General features: G+C 43.9%; 1 protein-coding gene across 8 annotated transcripts; it reads right to left on the bottom strand.

The window, feature by feature from the left end:
• Window positions 1-596: 596 nt before the first annotated feature.
• Window positions 597-14405, bottom strand: TXNL4A (thioredoxin like 4A). Of its 8 annotated transcripts, XR_012377260.1 has the most exons (5): window positions 14304-14381; window positions 13874-14086; window positions 3913-4016; window positions 2686-2848; window positions 2151-2286 (listed from the first exon to the last, which is right to left on the bottom strand). XR_012377260.1 is itself a non-coding variant. In XM_025860257.2 (4 exons), the coding sequence occupies exons 2-4, from the start codon at window positions 14024-14026 to the stop codon at window positions 835-837; spliced, it is 429 nt and encodes a 142-aa protein (XP_025716042.1). In that variant the 5' UTR covers window positions 14027-14059; window positions 14304-14405; the 3' UTR covers window positions 597-834. The 8 variants fall into 8 exon arrangements, 7 of the variants coding, with proteins under 7 accessions (XP_025716042.1, XP_025716043.1, XP_025716044.1 ...); XM_025860257.2 differs by lacking the exons at window positions 2151-2286; window positions 2686-2848 and adding an exon at window positions 597-1006 and having other exon boundaries at window positions 13874-14059; window positions 14304-14405; XM_025860258.2 differs by lacking the exons at window positions 2151-2286; window positions 2686-2848 and adding an exon at window positions 597-1006.
• Between the last annotated feature and the right edge of the window lie 5892 nt (window positions 14406-20297).

Below are 20297 nucleotides of genomic sequence, written 5' to 3'. Positions count from 1 at the left end.
ACCTTGGGATCATGACCTGAGCCGAAGGCAGACGCTTCACCAACTGAGCCACCCAGGTGACCCCGCTATGTCAGGAGTTGTAATCCCCAGTACAATGTGCCTTATTTGGAGAAAGGGTCATCACAGATGTAATTAGTTAAGATGAGGTCATGCTGCTGCAGAGTGGCCCTCTCCAATGACCAGTGTCCTCATAAGAAGAGGAAATTTGGACACAGACACACAGGGAGAAGGCCATGTGAAGATGAAGGCCAGGATCGGGGTGAAGCACCAAGCCAAAGGATGCCAAAGAATCTGGGAGAGGGGTAGGGAGCAGAGATTCTCCATCATAGCCCCAAAGGAACCACCCTGACCACCCCTGGATCTGGAGTTCTTGCCTTCAGATTTGCAACACAGCTCATGACCGTTGTCACCCAGTCTGGGCCTCTTTGTTACGGCAGCCCTGGGAAGCTCACACGGATCCCCACCACCAGGCGAACCAAACACAGTGGCCCCACAGGACATACACCTGAATTCCACTCCAATGGGAAAGGTAAGTAATTTTGGACCGCCAAAATCAGTAATCTGTATGGCAAGTTTCTTAAGAAACAAGCAATTACGACTTTCCATTACTGCGTATTTATTTCGGCTAGATATTTACAGATATTTGCTAATATAAAAATACAACGGCCAGGCAGGCGGAGAGTTGAGGCCATACAACCCTTACTGCAAAGACCCTCCAACCCCTTCATCTTTGTATTCTCCTCCAAACGCTTTCTCTAAGGCTTTAAATAATTTCCAATATTTCCACATGAAAACGACTGCACACCATTTCTGTGCACGGAGGCTGGGCTGAGCTCAGTATCTGTACTTCGTGGAGTAGTCCTTCGGAGACACGACCAGGCCGCGACCTTTCCGGGCGCCCCGGTACACAGTCTCGATGATGTCTATCATTTCCTGTTTGTCTTCCATGGCCCAGTTGATCTTGTTGTTGTTACCAGTACCCAGGTCAATCATGATGTGCTTGTTCCTGCAAAGAGACAAGGGGTCAATGCTCACAAAAATCCTTCTAAAAAAGAGTTCCATGAAAAAAAATGCCTTGTTTCCCACCATCACAAGCTCTTGTTTAACATCAGTTAAGAACACACACAGTCAAGAGGATCCACCACGATTTAGAAGATGGAAACAACCTAAATACTATTTTAAAAACGCTCGCCATGCATGGTGCAAACTTTCTGTTTAGCTACTCCCTTAGGACAAACACCCTACAGGACAATTTTAGTCACTTGGAAAGGGAAACTGTTTTCCAGAGGGTTGTTACTAATTTACCTAGGAAATACAATATGAGTTTTTCATGGTGCTCTTGTGAGCACCTGTGTACAACTTTATTAATAATAAAGTCCTAATTGTGAAGTCAGTATATTTTGCAATTCTACAATTAGGGATGTAGATGATACTTTACAAATTTATTTTTTAAGAGGCTACTTTTTAAAATGAATTTATATGTGTACTTTACAAAGATATTAACCCTTGTTGTCCTTGGTGCACGAATTTTTCCAAGTTTGTTGAAGATTAGTTTTCATTTATTTAACTTTTCACTTCTACAAGAATGAAGTACTCCACCCTGAAGTCTCCAGTCTGGCCGCCTTCCAACCAGAGTGAGCATCCAAAAGGCAAATTTGATGTTTCTTCTCTGCTGCAAACATTTACTTTCAGGATAACATTCCACATCCTCATTCGGGCCCAGGAATCTGGGGGTCTGGACCCTGTTCCTCCCTCCGTCACCTGTCAGCCACCATGTTGTTGCAGGTTCCCCTGATACGGCCCGACTTTTCATGCCCGTGTGCCCGCCCACCCCTGGAATGCACGAGCTCATTCTAAACTTCCTCCAGATGTCCTTCAGCTCCCGCCATGCTGACTCAGTACTTGTGTCTCTATAAATACCCGTCTTCTGGCACCTGTTTCCCTTTGCTCATTTACTCAGCTGTTGCCAATCCGTGCAGTTCGGTGATGGCAGGAACCCAGTCTTATCTGACTTAATGTCCTGTCGCTAGACCACAAAACCTGGCAGGACTCAATATACACATTTGGTGAGAAAATTAACTTAAGTACTGATGTGCCTTGTCTTAGAAAGAGTGGAAGGAGGTTCTTCTCTTCTGAGAGCAGAGCCAGACCTGATACACCAGCATCCAGTGCCTTCTTTCTGCAGCCTCTTCCACCACAGCATCCATTGTGCCTTGGTCGGGCTGGCCACAGGAGGCCAGCCTGGCAGCAGGAGGCTGGACCCAAGACAATCCTCACGAGTCGCACCTGAAGGGTTTGGGGAGAATTTTGAGCAGCATGACAGAAAAGACCTAGACTGCTTTGAAGAGACTGTAGAAACACGGACTTGGGGAGCACGGCTGGTGCGGGCTCTAAAGGAAGGAAGGAACGCACTGCTGGGGATGGAGGAAAGGGGCCCTTGTTCCTTGGGGACATGACATCAGGGCCAGTGTCCTGCTTCTGTGGAAACCAGAAGTCGCAAGGATGCACCTGGATGTGCACCTGAGGAAACAGCCAAGTCTTGAAGGGGCTGCCTGCTTTCTCCCTGCTGTGGACAGACAACGTGGTGTAAGAACCACTAACAGAAAGAATGAAGTCCCAGCCCCTACAGAGGGCAGAAGATGCTACAATGCAGACATAGCAGAGACATGGAAGAGGCCACACGACCTTGTGCGGAAGCCCAGGGAAGCTCCGAAGTGAGGAACGGCGTGCCTCCTGGATCTTCGCCCAGGACAGGGACTACCGATGGTGCAGTGAAAGGAGATGACAGAACTCCAAAATGCTACTGGCTGAAGTAGGCTGAAACATGGTCCAGCTGTACATACCTTTCCTGGAAAAGGCAGGAAAGCCCAGGCAGAACCCTCCCAGGCCTGGGGTGTCAGCCCCTTCTTTCTCACGTCCCCTTGAGAAACCAGACCTATTTCCTATGCTGTCCCACACTGTGTGCTGGGAAAGCTGGGGCCACAGATAAGGGGTGTCCAGGAGCCTAAGAAGCCTCATCCATGCCTGATTTTGCATATGGTAAGGACGTGAATCTTTGGAGCCAGAAGGCAGACCGTGGTAAACAAAATCCTAAATTCAACCCCATGAAGTTCCTGCCCTTGTCCCTGGGACTGTGATGTGGTAAGACGCCAACCATCAGTGACGTTACAGACAAATGGAGTCTGGCAGATGTTTCGAAGGTTACTAGTCAACTGACTTTAAAGGTAAGGAGATAATCCTGGATTATTTGGATGAGTCTATTCCATTCACAGCCTCATAGAGACAGAACAGGAAATTGCAGAGAAGGTGCAGGCTGTGGAGATGGAAGGGCCTCCAGGAGCAGGGAGGGCCCAGCATACAGCCAGCAAGGAGTCAGAGACCTCAGGCCCATGACCACAGGAAACTGCATTCAGCCAACAACCCAATGAGCCAGTGGCTTCTTCCCCACCTGACGGCGCCGAAAAGGGCCCAACCCGTGACTGGGGCCTCATGAGACCCTGAGAGGAAACCCACTGAGCCTGCCCGAACTTGGAGCAACAGAACATTGAGCTCATTTGTTACACAGAATATAAAGCCAATACACACCCTATACAATCCACCCAGACATTCCCTACCAGTTAGGAACGGGGTATGTCTAATGCTTAATATTGCTATTTATCAACTTTTGTAGTAACAATAAACAGAAAATTTGACAAGTAAAAACAATGACAAATGGTGATTTCTTTCCGAATTAAATCTCCACAACTTTTTTTGACTCATGATGTTACTCAGCTTTATTACATAAATACCATCAAGTGTAAAGATATCTTGATTACATCAAACTTCCTACCATCAAGTGTAAAGATATCTTGATTACATCAAACTTCCAAACCAACAATATTCAACTGAAGTGTTAACTTTAAGAGAACATACCTGAAGAAAAACATGACAGTACACGGATCGTATAACTCATACATTTTGTTGAAGTCAGGCACTTCTGTAATATCCACAAGATAAATAACTGCAAAATTTTTAACCTAAAAGTAAGAGATTGAAAAAAACCCTATAAAATAACACATCAATTTCTTATTCTGTAAAAGCACACTAAAAAACAAACGCAAGAATTTGTGTATAGAGGACAATTTTCAAACCAACTCCCCAACATTTTTTTTCCAGGAGCGCTAACACACAGGAAGACAATTCAAGACGTTCAGGGTCCTGACAACTGGCTGTTAACCTTGCTTTAACATTTTCAGAATACCAAGTTGTGGGACTCCTGCAGAAAATGTCCAAAGATACATTATTCATGCTGATCTAGTAATAATCTATATGAACTTTTTTAAATTTGTACTTTTCCAAATACTTTATTGCATACAATCAACAACTGCTTTAAGACATGCCTTTAGAATTCAGCCATACGTTTCTCCCACTTAGGTTTGAACACCTACAAATATGAGTAGACTAGTACTCCAAATAACATTGCATATAACAAATATTCTTTCATTTTTTTTCACTAATTCCAAGTTCATCAGACAGGATTTAGAAAACTCAGAAAACTATTATTAAAGCAGAATCACCTCCAATCCCAACAACCAGAGTTAATTGCTCCAAATATATTTTTAGTAAATTCTTTCCCATTTTTTTCTGTTACACACACACACACACACACACACAAACACATCTGTCTATACTGTTTAAATAAAATGTGATCATACCATAGTATTTTATATACTGCTTTAATTATGGACATTCTCTTATACAAATTATATATTTTCCCCAAACACAATATTTATGGCTACATAATACTTTATCAAATGGTTATGTCATTATTTTACCATTCTTCCATTATTTTCTGATTTTTCATGAAAATAATTCAAATTTTTCATTAATACCAATTATTCACCTATGAACATTCTTACCCTTAATTTGTGTACATATTTCATTATTTCCAAAGATAAATTCCTAAAATAGAATATAACAAAGGACATGACATTTTAAAAGCCCTTATAAATGCTGTCTCAATGCCTTCCAGGAAGCTTACACCAATCAGTATGTTATGGGCTGAGCTGTCCCCCCACACAAAGAGATAGGCGGGACTCCTAACCCCCAGTCCTCAGAATGTGGCCTTATTTGGAAGAGGGTCCTTGCAGATGTCATCAGCTATGGAGAGACCGGCCATTCCGGATGGTGTCCTTTAGAGAAGTGGCCATGGGTGACTTTTTGAGAGCGAGACATCTACAAGCCAAGAGCACCAAAGATGGCGGACGACTCCAGAGCATGGAGGATGTGCGGAGGCATTCTCCCTAGAAGGTTTCAGAGGCTGCGTGGCCCTGCAAATGCTTTGGTTTAGAACTCTCGGCCCCCAGAATGTGAGAGGACAGACTTCTGTTGTTTCCTCTGCCCAGTTTGTGGGGCTTTGTTACTGCAGCCCCAGGAAATGCATACAAAACTAATTCTAGAATTCTGAATATATTTGCAGATGAAATAATGTGGTTTCTGGGATTTGCTTTACATACTGCAGCATAAAAAATGCCAGGGGTCAGGTGACACAAGACTGACAAAGTATTGGGAACTGCTGAACCTGAGCGATAGGGTCAGATGGGTATGCTCCTCTCTGCTTTGGGGACTATTAAAAAATACTTAACAGAGAAACTTAAGCCACCATCACCAAAAAAAGTTTACATCTAACGAGGACTCCTTTTGCCCCACAGCACTGGTCAGGAGAAAACCTAAAAAACCCTCAAGCAGCAGCGTGAGGGCTCTGACACCACCATGTGCCCACTGTCTGCCACTGCTTCCAAAAAGCCTTAATGCAGCACCTTTATATTGTTGATCCCCATCTCTGAAATCCTGGTTTCCTGTGCCAACAGTGAGAATGTGCTGGTCAGGTCACCAGAACCCAGTTTTATTTTCATGGTTAACATATCAATTGTGTTCTGATTTTATTTAAAAATAAAACAGAAACTGCAGCACAGAAGTTAAGACCATAAATTGGTCAGTGTGTATAAATATACACAAAATGGTCAGGTAGGAACCCTGACTTATTTTTATCCCTTCAATGCCTTGCTCTGTTGGCTGATGCACAAAATAAACACCAATAACAATTATTATATTAAATATTAACTTATGGAATCACCATGTAAATATTCAATTAGTCTAAAAATCAGTGGGCAGGACTATAAATTATGTACTTTAGAAAAAAGTAAAATCACAACTTTTGTCCTTTTTATTGTATGCAAAAAATTTTAAATAACATAAGGACTCAACTCAATGGACATTTCATAATCAGGAGGCAATTGAATAAAAGTAACTTGTTTAAAGATACAAGTCTACATCTCCTTTGCCTTCTTGTTCTATCTGGGTCTATCTAACCCCCACTCTGAATTCTAGCGGGAAGCAAAGTATCATGTCAAGGTCACTTACCCCCAAAACCTAGAACATGCTCTTTCCTCACCACAGACTGAGAGCCCACTCTGTGCAAGACACTCCTTATTTCTAATTCTTTTAACACCCCCAAATAGAGACATTATTAATGTTTTGTGTACAATGAAATTAAGGCTCAGAAAGACAGTGACTCTAAGCTGCACAGGGAAGCAAGTAGCAAAGCTGAGACTCACCAAATCTGGCTCCAAAGCCCAACCTCTGGATGGGATTCCCTACCCAAGTCTTGAAGGAATTAGCCTGCCCAAAGGGGGCAGGAGGCCCTGGGGGAGTGGGGAATGTGCCAGGCCAGGAGAGCAGCATGTGCAAGTTAAAGATGCCAGGAGAGGACAAGGCAAGGGCAGAGGCAGCACCTGGGACATGGGGTTAGAGGTGGAACGTGAACCTGGAATTGCAGACAAGGGCCCTTCTAGGCCTAAGAAGTTCAGGTTATTTACTTGTTTGTTTCCAAGTAAGGAGTGGGTTGGGAACTTGAGAAACCTAAGGAGCATCTAGAGAGAAGGTCTTACAAGTAATTCTGGGATGGCTCTGCTAAGGACACCACTGCCGTCTGCATCCAACAGGTGGCTGGTCCAGCCAGCCCACTGGAGAGCCAAGGGAAGGACAGGGGTGGCCAGGGAGGCACACTCACAAACCAAGTCAAGGGACCCATCCACAGAGAGAGCTGGGTCAAGTACCAGAGAGCTCATGTCAGACAAAGGCTGTGGGCATCTGTGATTCTGGCTACTGGGAGGTCATCAGTGACCGTGCAAGACCCACACAAGGCATTAAGTATGGACAGGCCCTGCAAGGAGCCTGGCTATGAAAAGAGGGAAGTCACTGAGGGTCTCAGGTGTAGAGAGGTAGGGTCTCCCCCGCCACCTCCAACTCCCTCTTTTCCTGGTAGAAGAAGAGAAGGTGGCTGTGTGGTGATGTGTGCTGTGCACCACTGGTCCAAAGAGCCTCTGTGCAAAATGTTCCTTCTACATCCCTCAAGACAGCAGCACGCTCCTCTGCAGAGCTGTCCGGGCCAAAGTGACCCTGCGAGTTAACTTGACCTTCTGCCTACACCTGAATTTCACTAAGCAGAGATACTTTATTACTTTTTACATATAAAACAAAGATGCCATAATTTAAAATGAAGATATTAACATTATAGTATAACCAGACATATAGACGTACATTTGCCTCCTAAAGCATAAGCTGCCAATCCAACGGAAACCCAAGATGCCTTTCTGACTCAATGTGAATTATTTAGCCAACTGGTTCTGTTTCCTAGAACGTCCAAATTTCCCAAGTTAAAGCAGAAATTGACACACGAAACCCCATCTTCTTAAAAGTGATCAAAATAGGGGCGCCTGGGTGGCTCAGTCGTTAAGCGTCTGCCTTTAGCTCAGGTCATGATCCCGGAGTCCTGGGATTGAGCCCCGCATCGGGCTCCCTGCTCCGCGGGAAGCCTGCTTCTCCCTCTCCCACTCCCCCTGCTTGTGTTCCCTCTCTCGCTGTGTCTTTCTCTGTCAAATAAATAAATAAAATCTTAAAAAAAAAAAGTGATCAAAATATATCTCATCTATTTTATACATGAGGACATTCAACTACCCCAACTCAATGATATCACATAATTTTCACACTATAAATGCTGGTTTTTATAGTGAGACTTTAAGAGCAGGCCCTATTTCCTTTTGCTTCCAATGGTGAGTAAGAAAACTCTCGCACATTCAGAAGTAAAATAAACAGGGGCACCTCGGTGGCACAGCCAGGTTGAGCATCCAACTCTTGGTTTCAGCTCAGGCTATGATCTCAGGGTCCTGAGATTAAGCCCCATGTCGGGCTCTGTGCTCAGTGGGGAATCTGCTTGAGAATGTCTCTGCCCCTCCCTCTGCCCCTCCTACCGCTCACTCACTTGCTCTCTCTAAAAAAAAAAAAAAAAGAAGAAGTAAACCACCAAGTGACACCCCAGTACTTAATTTTCTTCCCCCCTATATGAATTACGTTATGGTCCTGCAGATAAATGTGAGGCTCAGAACCATGTCTGTGTCTTTACCGATCTGTCCTCAGAGCCAAACAGTACCTGACTCACACAGTACTAGTAAATGTTTACTGAATGAACTTTAACAATAAACTTGTATTTTGAAACACAAGAAACACGTTATTGTCACTAAAAATGTGTTTTTGGACATCATGAGTTTAATTATGTAACCCTGAGTTCAGAGTTCAAAAGAAACCAGCCTTCAGAGATGGTGCCACTTCTTCCGGACAAAGGTTCTCACAGACTTGCAGAGAAAGGGATCGCACATCCAGACAGGCAGCACCGAGTGGACTTCCTCCAGCTCTGTGCCTCCCTGCCAGTCTTTTGCCTCTGGAAAAGCCTCCATTTGTCAAAGCTTCCCCTAACACGGGGTACATGACTTCTGCCGTGATGCCTTCCACACGGTCTGAACTATTTTGCCTGAATATTTCACACGCATTAAGGAATCTGTGCTTAACTATAACCCTGTGTATTTTTTATAAACTGAAATGAAGCTAGGTATCTACTATATTTTCTCCATTTAAAAAATGTTCACGGGCTCAGTCATTAAGTGTCTGCCTTCAGCTCAGGTCATGATCCCAGGGTCCTGGGATCGAGTCCCACATCAAGCTCTCTGCTCAGCAGGAAGCCTGCTTCTCCCTCTCCCGCTCCCCCTGCTTGTGTTCCTGTTCTCGCCATCTCTCTCTCTGTCAAATAAATAAAATCTTAAAAATAAATAAATAAATAAATAAATAATATTCACTTTGAAAATATAGAAGTGGAATGGAAAAACCACTGCCATGTGTCCAGCCCAGAATTTTTTTTAAGTAAACTCTACTCCGAACATGGGGCTTGAACTCAAGACCTCAAGATCGAGAGTTCCACGCTCTTCTGACTGAGCCAACCAGATGCTCCAGCCCAGTATTTTTTAAACAAGTTATATAATTTAAAAATATGACAGTCAAATAAAATTAATAGAATACGAGTGTCTTACAGTGAAAAGTGTTTCCCTTTCCCCAGACCTTCACTCGTGAGGAAATCACATTCATTCTGCTTTCTCCAGCTGACATCATTAACAAAGGCCCACGGTATTTAAAAAGCTTAAATCATTTTTAACGGCCAAATAATATTCCATCCACTGCCGAGGACATTCCCAGTTCAAATCCCAACTGTCCATCTCCGAGTCTGGACAAATTACTTGGCATCCCTACCTCAGGAGTCATCATGGGGGCCATGGTCAGAGGTCTGTGTCCTACCTGGCAAGGTAACTGGTCTAAATGCTCAAAAACTAGAGATTACAGTCATCACCATGCTCTCCTACCATCAGACACTGATTGTTGTTGCTTCCAGTTTGCTAGAAATTATAGCAAAAGTCTTGTAGAGCATATAAGTTTGCCTACTGAAGAGGGAGGGTGACTGAGTCCTTAAGACTTTTCATACAATGCCAAATTGCTTTCCAAAAGGATATCAGTATTAACTTTCTCCACACCACAATAAATACCTTTTTTTATCTTTGATATATCTAAGAAACAATAGTACACTATTTTAATGTGTATGGCTCTGAAGTTTACTTAACCATTAGAATCTCCTCTTTTTTAAGTTCTTTGACTCTCTACCCATGGGAGTCATCTTTTTAAATGGTACTTTAAACTTATTTGCATAAGTCTTCTATATCTAAAATAATATTTTACCTGCTATGTTTGCAGTAATTTTAATTGGTTGTTACTAGTATTTTTTAAAAACCAAGAACTCTATGTACAAATTTCGTTTCTATTATCAAGTTGCTGATCATTTATAATAGTAAACATCCTTTCCAGCCCTGTTGCCTACACATTTTATAAGTATACCTCCTTTTTCTTTCTTCAGCAGGTCACTGATTAAGCTGTTCAGCAGTCCTTCTACATGACCTGTCTCCAAGTGAAAGTAACTCATGCGAATCACTAAGACTGAAGGCCAGCACAGTATACCAACCACCATTCCAACCTTCTGAATAGAGCTCCTCCTCCAGCCAAGAACCCACATAAAATGCTGGAAAAACATTTTCTGGACTGTCAATTGCCACTATGTATTTTATTTCTGAAGAGCCAATTTTTAGGTAATTCATGTCAAAGCCATCAAAAAACTGCATGGTAACTTTATTTTCCCAAAATATTTGCCTGATTAGCTCTATCACAATAACTCCTGCAAATTTTGTGATGTGAATGATGATGCTGATAACAGTGGCTAATGATTACGGAATGTTACTTGCTTTGTGACAGGAAGTGTTCCAGAAGTCGTTCTATTAATTCTAGCCTCACGACTACCCTACGGGTTAGGCACTACTGTCCTTTTCTTACAGATGAGTAAAATGAGGCACAGAGACAAGTTACTTAAGATCACATGGGAGAGGGCGCCTGGGTGGCTCAGTTGGTTAAGCGACTGCCTTCGGCTCAGGTCATGATCCTGGAGTCCCGGGATCGAGTCCCGCATCGGGCTCCCTGCTCGGCAGGGAGTCTGCTTCTCCCTCTGACCCTCTTCCCTCTCGTGCTATCTCTCATTCTCTCTCTCTCAAATAAATAAATAAAATCTTTAAAAATAAAAAAAAAAGATCACATGGGAGTAAGTAGCAGGAGCTAGCTTGGCCCCTACTCTTAGCCAGCACTCCATCCTGCCCCTCATAGCTTGCTGCTAGCTCCAAGGCTGTCATACCCAGAAACACAAATCCATAGCAAACATATGCATTTTCTTCGCCCTTATGAGATAGTTCATTTGACTGAACATCAGCTTCCAATAAGGTTTGATTTACTTTATGCAACGCTTAAGAATGATCCCTTAAGATCATTTCCAAAAGTTCCATACATATATTTGTCCTATATACAACTTTATTAGAATGTATGATCATGAGTCAATGATATCATTGAGGTTTTGCATATTTTAAACTCTATTTGTATGCGTTTTTTTAACACACAAAAATTAAATGTCCCATTTATTCCTTCCCATCATGGGATGAGCTGTGACAAACTGTTCCTACAAAATGGCAAGACAGCTCAGAGGTACACAACACAGTCTCTCTTTGAGGCTGTGCATAAAATCAGCTGCTGAACAGGAAACTTTGTTATTATCACTCTACCAAATTCCAGACATCTATAAAATTGTCTCGCAGATTTCTTACGTTTTCAGTGCAGCTCAAAACTAACCCAGCATGAGGTGGGGGTCTGGAGGCTGGCACTGCCAAAGCATCAAGTCAACACACCACATTCCAGGAGAAACAATCGAATAAAGTCCAGCCTAAACAGTGGAACTTTTACTCACTTTAAAACAGCTGGGGTATCCAAACAGGGCTCGTAACAAGATGAGGAAGATCCCCCACTATCTGCCATTTCTGCAGAGGGAGATTTTTAAATAGAGAGTTAAGTTGTTCTTTATACTAAAACCTTAAGTTTCAAAAATTCCTCTTGAGCTTCCCCAAAAAGGGCTTCCAGAATTATAAACTCTTATTTTGCCTTTATACTAAGAAGAAAATAAAGCAATAAACTTGTGATGCGTTTCAAGTTTGCATTTTTAGTAACTGTACTGTAATAATATTTTATTAAAAGTTTACTAAAATTTTTGGACAAAAGGAAAAGTACCTTAAAAAAAACAAAGAAAAATACTCAAAGTGAGCCTAGTTAAGCTGTTCTTATCAACAGGGTCAATACCAAAAAAGAGTGCGTCCACCAACGATACGGAGATTCAGTCTATAACGACATAAAGGGATGAGAAAAGACTCCTATAAAAGTCCCTAAAAGCTTATGTTAACACACAAAATCTATCTCCTAGCTAACACCATTTTGCTGGTTTTGCTCAGATGTGAAGAGCCAAATGACCATCTCATCTCTAAGCATCCTGACCTTGTGCTGAGGACAGGGGGAGGCGGTCATCACCTGATGTTTATACCACCACCTGCAACGTAGAATTCAGAACACCCACCCTAAGTTATTTCAAAGTGAACAGAGCCTCAGTGTGCTTCTCAGAAAAGTGCCTGTGGGCAGTTCCTCACTGACCTCGGCAGTATCTGCCCTTAACCACTATAACCTAAGCAAGGCGTAAGTGACTTCCTGGCACCACTTCATTTACGACTTCTGAACCCAAGTGGGAGGATCCCCAGTGTCAGAAAACTGCTGCTCTCCCGAGTTCTCCCCAAGCTCCTTGAGGAAGAGGAAGGGAATGGCTGGTAACCACAGCACGCCTACTCTGATCCTGACCTCTGTCGAGGGGTTTTTCAAAGTCACATCAGAATTCCCAGGGCAGGTTCTTAAAAGGGCTGTTTCTGGACCTCACCCCTGACCAACAGAATCAGAACCTCTGAGATGCACTTCACAAGTATTCCAAGTGATGCTCATGATGACTGACACGGAAGAATGGTCTCTAGTGTTCCCAATGCCACCACCCATGCCGCACTTTGCCTCTTCTACCAAATAGGGGGTAGTAAAAATTAGCAATGAAAGGTTAGATAGTTGTTTGTTTTTTTAAGTAAACTAACCCCAATGTGGGGCTCGAACTCAGGACCCCAAGATCAAGAGTCTCATGCTCTACTGACTGAGCCCACCAGAAGTCCTGGAAGGTCAGACAATTTTTCCTTTCCTAAATACAAGATAGATCCTTACATCTGTTACTATCTACCAAGTTATTTTAACCCCTTATTCCTCTGGAAAAAAACATGGCTTCAATGTTTCCATTACTTTTACTCTTCATTAAAATGACCTCTCAAATTATCTACGGAATATCAATAAGTTAGATATTTTATTAACACCGTAATATATTTGCTCTTTGTCCTATTGCTACAATTGCAAAACTCCAAATTAAAGTTATCTTCAAATCACCATGAGGAAACTACAGAAAAGCACTAAGCCCTGGTTACAAAGCAGTGCCAAGGACGGCACTTTCCTTATCAGCAAACAAGCACCATGACAAGCTAGAGTACTAATATTAAAAATCAGGAGCACAATTCTATTTTCTCCTGACATCTCCTGCAACTCAATCACTCGAAGCTATAAATCAAGTGACTTACAAAGAGAATGGAAGGGAAAAGACCAGAAGAAAAGTAACAGGGTTTACCATCCGCTTAACAGGAATGTTCTGCTTCACAAACACAAGAAACAATGTATCAAAAATGGACAATCCTTTTAAACTAAGCAATTTAAGTAGACTCCATCGTTCTTGCCAAAGTCTCTAAGTGTGTTTTGTTCATGGCTCTGAGGAGGAGGAATCATGAACCTCTTTAAGACCGGAGAGTCGACGAAACCTCTCCCAGAAGAAGGCAGAAGCTAATGTGCACAAGCTCTCTGCGGAATGTGCTGCGTGTGAGAAAGGAAGGCGCGAACAAGGGCCCGGGACGCACGTGTAACCTCACTTTTAAACTCTGCTAACCGGCCAAGCGGAGGAAACAGACCACACCAATCCCCAGGCCGGTCCCGGAACGCCCCGCGCAGGGCCGAGCCGCGTTACCTTCTCGGCTATGCTGTAGAGCACCTCGTCCATCTTCATGCAGGTGGGGTCCCAGTCGTGTCCAAAGCGAATGACCACCACGCGGTCCTCCTCCGAAAGAATGGCCTGATCCACCTGCCAGCCGTTGTGCAAGTGCGGGAGCATATACGACATCTCGGAGGCGGGTCCGGGGGTCTGCGAGGAGAACTGCGAGCACCCGCTCCTTCCCGCGGACTGCTGGGCAAGGGGGCCTGAGCGTCACCCCGCCCGCGCCCCTCGGTCCCACGGCGGGGAGGGGCCGGGGCCATGGGGACCTCGCCTCCCCCCCCCCAGCCCAAGCCCCGAGCGCTACCCCTGGAGGGGGGACGGGACTGAGAGGACGCCCGCAGACCCCAGCCCCGGCGCGGAGACCCTGGCGACCGCCTCCCGCCTCCCTCGGCTCCCCACCTGCCTTCGCTCGCTCCTCGGCAGACTACGGCGTCCCGCGCGGCGGTCCTTCCCGGCGTGTACGCGTGCCGGACGGGGCGTGCGCGCCGACGAAGGCGTGCGCGTGTCCGCCAACGTGGGACGCGCGCCCGGCGCCGGGAGGGGCGTGACTCCAGGGGCTCTCGGCTCCAGTCAGCGCGGGGCGGGGCGCGTGCGGGCAGGTGGTGCCCGCGCCGGCCCCGCGGCTTAGGTTTTCGGAGGTGCTGCCGCGATCCCGAGGGGCCCGGCTTTACCGGACCTGCTGGCAGTACCAGGCAGGCCCGTCGGAGAGACCCAGCTTCACCGCGGCGCCACGGCGACCCGGGAGTGCGGCGGGGGCAGCTGGCCGAGCGGACCAACGAGGCGGGGTTCGGGTCCGGACTGAGAGGACCCCTGGGCCTGGGGGGAGGGGGACTGGAGACAGAGGACCCCTGTGATCCGGGGACCAAGACCGCTGGGCAGAGAGCATGGCATCGCGGAAGAAGGGCTTGTCCTGTTTGCTCCACACCAAGTCCCCCGAAATTAATCATGGCAATCATGCTTTCCGGACACATTTACTTGTCAAACCAGTTTGTCAACAGAAGGGTTCTCCAAGCTAAGGCGTAAGTTACTGTATAAAATGCATATAAAAGTTATTATTCAACCGTCACCCGTATCCACCTCCAGATGCATCTTTTTGTGAACAAGCTTATTTGAGGATCATGTACCTACTGTAAGGTTCACTCCTTTAAGTGAAGGTGGTTTTCTTAAGAGTTGCAGAACCACCACTACAATCTAACTGTAGAGAGTTGTCGTCATCCTGGAAAAAAAGTCCCAGTTCCCTTCTTCCCTTCATCCTCTGGTAACCACTAACTAGACATTTCATCTAAGTGGAAGCATATACGATGGAGTCTTCTGTGACCGACTTCTTTCAGTCAGCATCATCTTAAAGCTCATAGTGTAGTGGGCATCAGGGTTTAGTCCTTTTTATTGCTGGTTAATATTCCATTGTATGGATATATGCATTTTATTTATCCATCAGCTAATTGATATTTGGCTGTTTCCATTTTCTGGCCATCATGCATAATACTGCTGCAAACATCTGTGTAAGTTTTTGTATGGATTTAAGTTTTCATTTTTCTGGGTATATATGAGTGGAATGCCTGGGTCTTATTGATAACATTTTGTGGAATTGCCAAACTGTTTTTAAAAGTGGCTGCACTTTTTTTTTTTTTTTTTTAGATTTTATTTATTTGAGAGAGAGTGAGCCAGGGAGAGCACGAGGGGGAGGGGGAGGGGCAGAGGGAGAGGGGCAGAGGGAGAGGGAGAAGCAGACTCCCCTTGAGCAGGGAGCCTGAGATCATGACCGGAGCTGAAGGCAGAAGCTTCACCTACTGAGCCCCCCAGGGGCCCCTTGGCTGCGCCTTTTAACATTCCCAACCGCAAAGTGTGAGGGGTTTGATTTCTCCACATCTTTGCCTACTTGTTATTTGCGTATTTTTTATTGTGGCCTCATGGTCGATATGGAGTGATATTGTCATTTGGACTTGCATTTCTGTAATGTTAGCAGTCTATAGAGCATCTTTTCATATACTTATTCTCCATTTGGAGAGATGTCTGTTCATATCCTTTGCCCATTTAAAAAATTGGATTAGTTATCTTTTATTATTGAGTTTTAAGAGTTTCATTAGACACATGTTTTTAAAATATTTTTTCCATTCTGTTGATTGACTTTTCACTTTTTATTGCTATCATTTGCAGCACAAAAGTTTTAAATTTTCATTAGTTCCAATTTATTTTTCCTTTTGTTGCTTGTGCATTTGGTGTCATATCTAAGAAAGCATTGCCTAACTCAAGGTTGTGAATATTTACTTCTGCTTTCTTCTAAGAGTTTTATACTTTTAACTTCTTTTTTTTTTTTAAGTAAGCTCTAGGCTCAGCGTGGGACTTGAACTCATGACCTGGAGATCAAGAGTTGCATGCTCCACAGACTGAGCCAGCCAGGTGCCCCCATTAACTTTTACATTTAGTTCTATTATCACTTTGAGTTAACTTTTGTGTATGATGTTAGGTGTCCAACTTCATTCTTTTCCATGTGGATATCCACTGTTCTGGCACCATTTTTTGGGAAGACTATTCTTTCCCTGTCAAGTTTTCTTGGCACCTTTGTTAGAAACCAGTGGACTTTAAATGTAAGGATTTATTTCTGGATTGTCAATTCTATTCCATTGATTTGTATGTCTAAACTTATGTCAGTACCACACTGTCTTGATCAGTGTAGCTTTGTAGTAAGTCTTGAAATTAGGAAGTACGAGTCCCCCAACTTTATTCCTTTTCATGATTGGTTTGGCTATTCTGGGTCTCTTGCATTTCTATATGAACTTTAGGATTAGCTTGTCAATTTAGAGAGTACTGTATTGCCATCTTAACAATGTTAAGTCTTCTATGGGCATAGGATGTCTTTCCCTTTACTTAGGTCTTCTTTATTTCTATAACTTTTATATTTTCCAGTGTTCACATCTTGCACTTTTTTTAGGGGGGAGATTAAATTTATTCCTAAGTATTTTTTCTTTTTTTTTTTTTTAAGATTCCATTTATTTATTTGTCAGAGAGAGAGAAAGAGAGAGCAAGTGTACATGCAGGGCGAGGGGCAGAGGGAGAGGGAGAAGCAGGCTCCCCACCAAGCAGGGAGCCCAATGCTGGACTCCATCCCAGGACCCCAGGATCATGACCTGAGCTGAAGGCAGCTGCTCAACCAACTGAGCCACCCAGGCGCCCTAGGATTCTCTATGTACAAGATCATGTCATGTGCAAATAGGGACAGTTTTACTTCTTTCTAATCTGTATACTTTTCATTATTCTCTTGCCTAACTGCCCTGGCTAAGACATGGAGTACAATGTTGAATAGAAGTGGCAAGAGAGAGGCGCTTGGGGGGCTCAGTCGGTTGAGTGCCTGACTCTTGATTTTAGCTCAGGTCATGATCTTAGGGTTGTGAGATTGAGTCCCAAGTGGGGCTCCACGCTTAGTGGGGAGTCTGCTTGAGGTTCTCTCTCCCTCTGCCTTTGTCCCTCCCCCTGCTCACGTGCGCACCTGCTCTTTCTCGCAAATAAATCTTTTTAAAAAATAAAAGTAAAAAATAAAATGCTTACGTGTTTCAAAGCAAGAAACCAGACCAGCTTCCTCCAGATTTTGCGGAGGAAAGAATAGTTTACACATTCTTTGTCCGTCAATCCTCAGGATATATAAGAGTGAGGAAATATGTTGGGGAACAATGTGACATCATTTCTTTGGAGGAAATTGTGGAGTGCTGTGTATTTCCATTTTCATTTTCTTCCCTTTGGAGAAGAAAGGGGTGTTTCCACCCCACCTCAAGCCAAGCAAAGGAGTTCCGAAAGGACCCCTCCCTCTGGGTGGGGTATGGTCAGGAAGGGAAAGAACCTGTCACCCAAGACTAAGTTTGCTTAGCTGAAGAAATCCCTGTGTCCAGGCCTGGTAAAGGGACCAGAGTTGAACTCTTGGGAGAAACCCTCAAATGTATAGAGCATGTTCTTTGTGAACATGGCCAATGCTCAACCTTATTTATACTAAGAGAAATGCAATTATCCAACTGCAGAGAAATAGACAAACTGAGGTGTACTTGTTGACACTATGTAGATGAATGACTGAGCCTCCACATAGTGATGAGCTTAGGAAAAAAACAGGTCACCAAAGACTACATAAGGTATAATTCCTGAACATAAAATTCAAAACTATGTCAAACCAAACCATGTATTGTTTAGGCTAATTCTACCTCCATCCTTTATCTGTAGGCACACCTCATTTTATTGCACTTCACGGATACTGCGTTTTTTAGAAGTTGAAGGTTTGTGGCAATTTTTCCAATAGCATTTGCTCACTTCCTGTCTCTTATATTTTGGTAGTTCTCGCAATATTCCAGATGTTTTCATTATTATGATATTTGTTATGGTGATCTGTGACTAGTGATCTCTGATGTTACTTTTGTAATTGTGTTGAGGCACCACGCACTGCTCTCATATTGAAAGCAGTAACCAAGGGTCAGTGAGACTAATCGCAGGTTGTAGACAATTAAGCACAGATGGACTTTTACCCAGACCTTTTTTATGTGTAAATTTCTCCTTAATTTGACAGGTTCTTTCCCTTCCTGAACCCAAATTTCTCTCCTTTGGGGAGGTGGATGGGAGGGTTTTCCTCCTATCTCTTTGTTTGGCTGCCTTGCAAATAAACTCTCTCCTTGCTGCATACTTGGTATCTCAGTAATTGTCTTTGCTGCTCATTGGGCTGATGAACTTGAGTTCAGTTACAATGTAAGATGGTGAACTTAGTATGTAAATGTCTGTATTCTGACTCTTCTACCCACTGGCCATTCCCCATTTCTCTCCCTCTCCTCAGGCCTCCCTATTCCCTGAGACAATATTGAAATTAGGCCAATTAATAACCCACAATGGCCTCTAAGTGTTCAACAGAAAGGAAGAGTCACACAACTCTCACCTTAAATCAAAAGTTAGAAATGGGGGGCTCCTGGGTGGCTCAGTCGTTGAGCGTCTGCCTTCGGCTCAGGTCATGGTCCCAGGGTCCTGGGATCGAGCCCCGCGTCGGGCTCCCTGCTCGGCAGGAGGCCTGCTTCTCCCTCTGCCCACTCCCCCTGCTTGTGTTCCCTCTCTCACTGTGTCTCTCTCTGTCAAATAAATAAATAAAATCTTTTAAAAAAAAAAGTTAGAAATGGGGGCTCAGTCAGTTAACTGTCTTCCCTGGGCTCAGGTCATGATCCCGGAGTCCTGGGATTGAGTCCCGTATTGGGCTCCCTGCTCAGCAGGAAGCCTGCTTCTCCTTCTCCCTCTGCCATTTCCCCTGCTTCTGCTCTCTGGCTCTCTCGCTGTCAAATAAATAATTAAAATCTTTTTTAAAAAAGTTAGAAATGATTAAACTTAGTAAGAAAGGCATGGTGAAAGCTGAGATAGGCCAAAAGCTAGGCCTCTTTGTACCATACAGCCTAGTTGTGAATGCAAAGGAAAGTTCTTGAAGGAAATTAAAAAGATCTACTCTAGTGAATGCACAAATAATAAGAAAGCAAAATAGCTTTATTGCTGATACAGAGAAAGTTTGGTCTGGACAGAAGATGAAACCAGCCACAGCATTCTCTTAAGCCAAAGCCTGAACCAGAGCCAGGCCCTGACTCTCTTCAGTTCTGTGGAGGCTGAGAGGGGTGAGGGGCTGCAGAAGAAAAATCTGAAGCTGGCAGAGGTCGGTTCATGAGGCTTCGGGAGAGACGTCATCTCCATAGCATACAAGTATAAGATGAAGCAGCAAGTGCTGATGTAGAAGCTGCAGAAAGTTCTCCAGAAGGTCCAGCTGAGACAACTAACCAACAGATTTTCAATGCAGATGAAGCCGTCCTCTATTGGAAGCGGATGCCATCTCTAGGACTTTCACAGCTAGAGAAGAGAAGTCAGTGCCTGACTTCACAGCTTCAAAGGACAGGCTGACTCTCTTGTTAGGGGCTCAGGTACCTGGTGACCTTAAGTTGGAGCCAATGACCATTCTGAAAATCCTAGGGCCCTTAAGTATTATGCTAAATCTACTGGGCCTATGCTCTAGAAATGCAACAACAAAGCCTGGATAACAGCACATCTGTTTACATGGTTTACTGAGTATTTTAAACCCACTGTTGAAACCTACACCTCAGGAAAAAAAAAAGATTCCTTTTAAAATATTGTTGCTCATTGACAGTACCCCTGATCACCCAAGAGCTCGGATGGGTATGTGCAATGAGATTAGTGTTATTTTCATGACTGTTAACACAACATCCATTCAGTAGACCAAAGATCAAGGAGTGATTTCAACTTTCAGATCTTATTAAATATATTTTGTAGGGCTATATCTGCCGTAGATAGTGATTCTTCTGATGGATGTGGGCAAAGGAAATTGAAAATCTTCTGGAAAGGATTCAGTATTCTAAAGATTTTATTTATTTTAGGGGCG

The sequence above is a fragment of the Callorhinus ursinus genome, unplaced genomic scaffold, assembly GCF_003265705.2.
Source record: "Callorhinus ursinus isolate GAN/ISIS: 27379988/994484 unplaced genomic scaffold, GSC_fseal_2.0 scaffold128, whole genome shotgun sequence".
NCBI classification, from domain to species: domain Eukaryota; kingdom Metazoa; phylum Chordata; class Mammalia; order Carnivora; family Otariidae; genus Callorhinus; species Callorhinus ursinus.
Note: the sequence above shows the minus strand (reverse complement) of the source record. Positions and strands in the feature narration are given on the sequence as shown.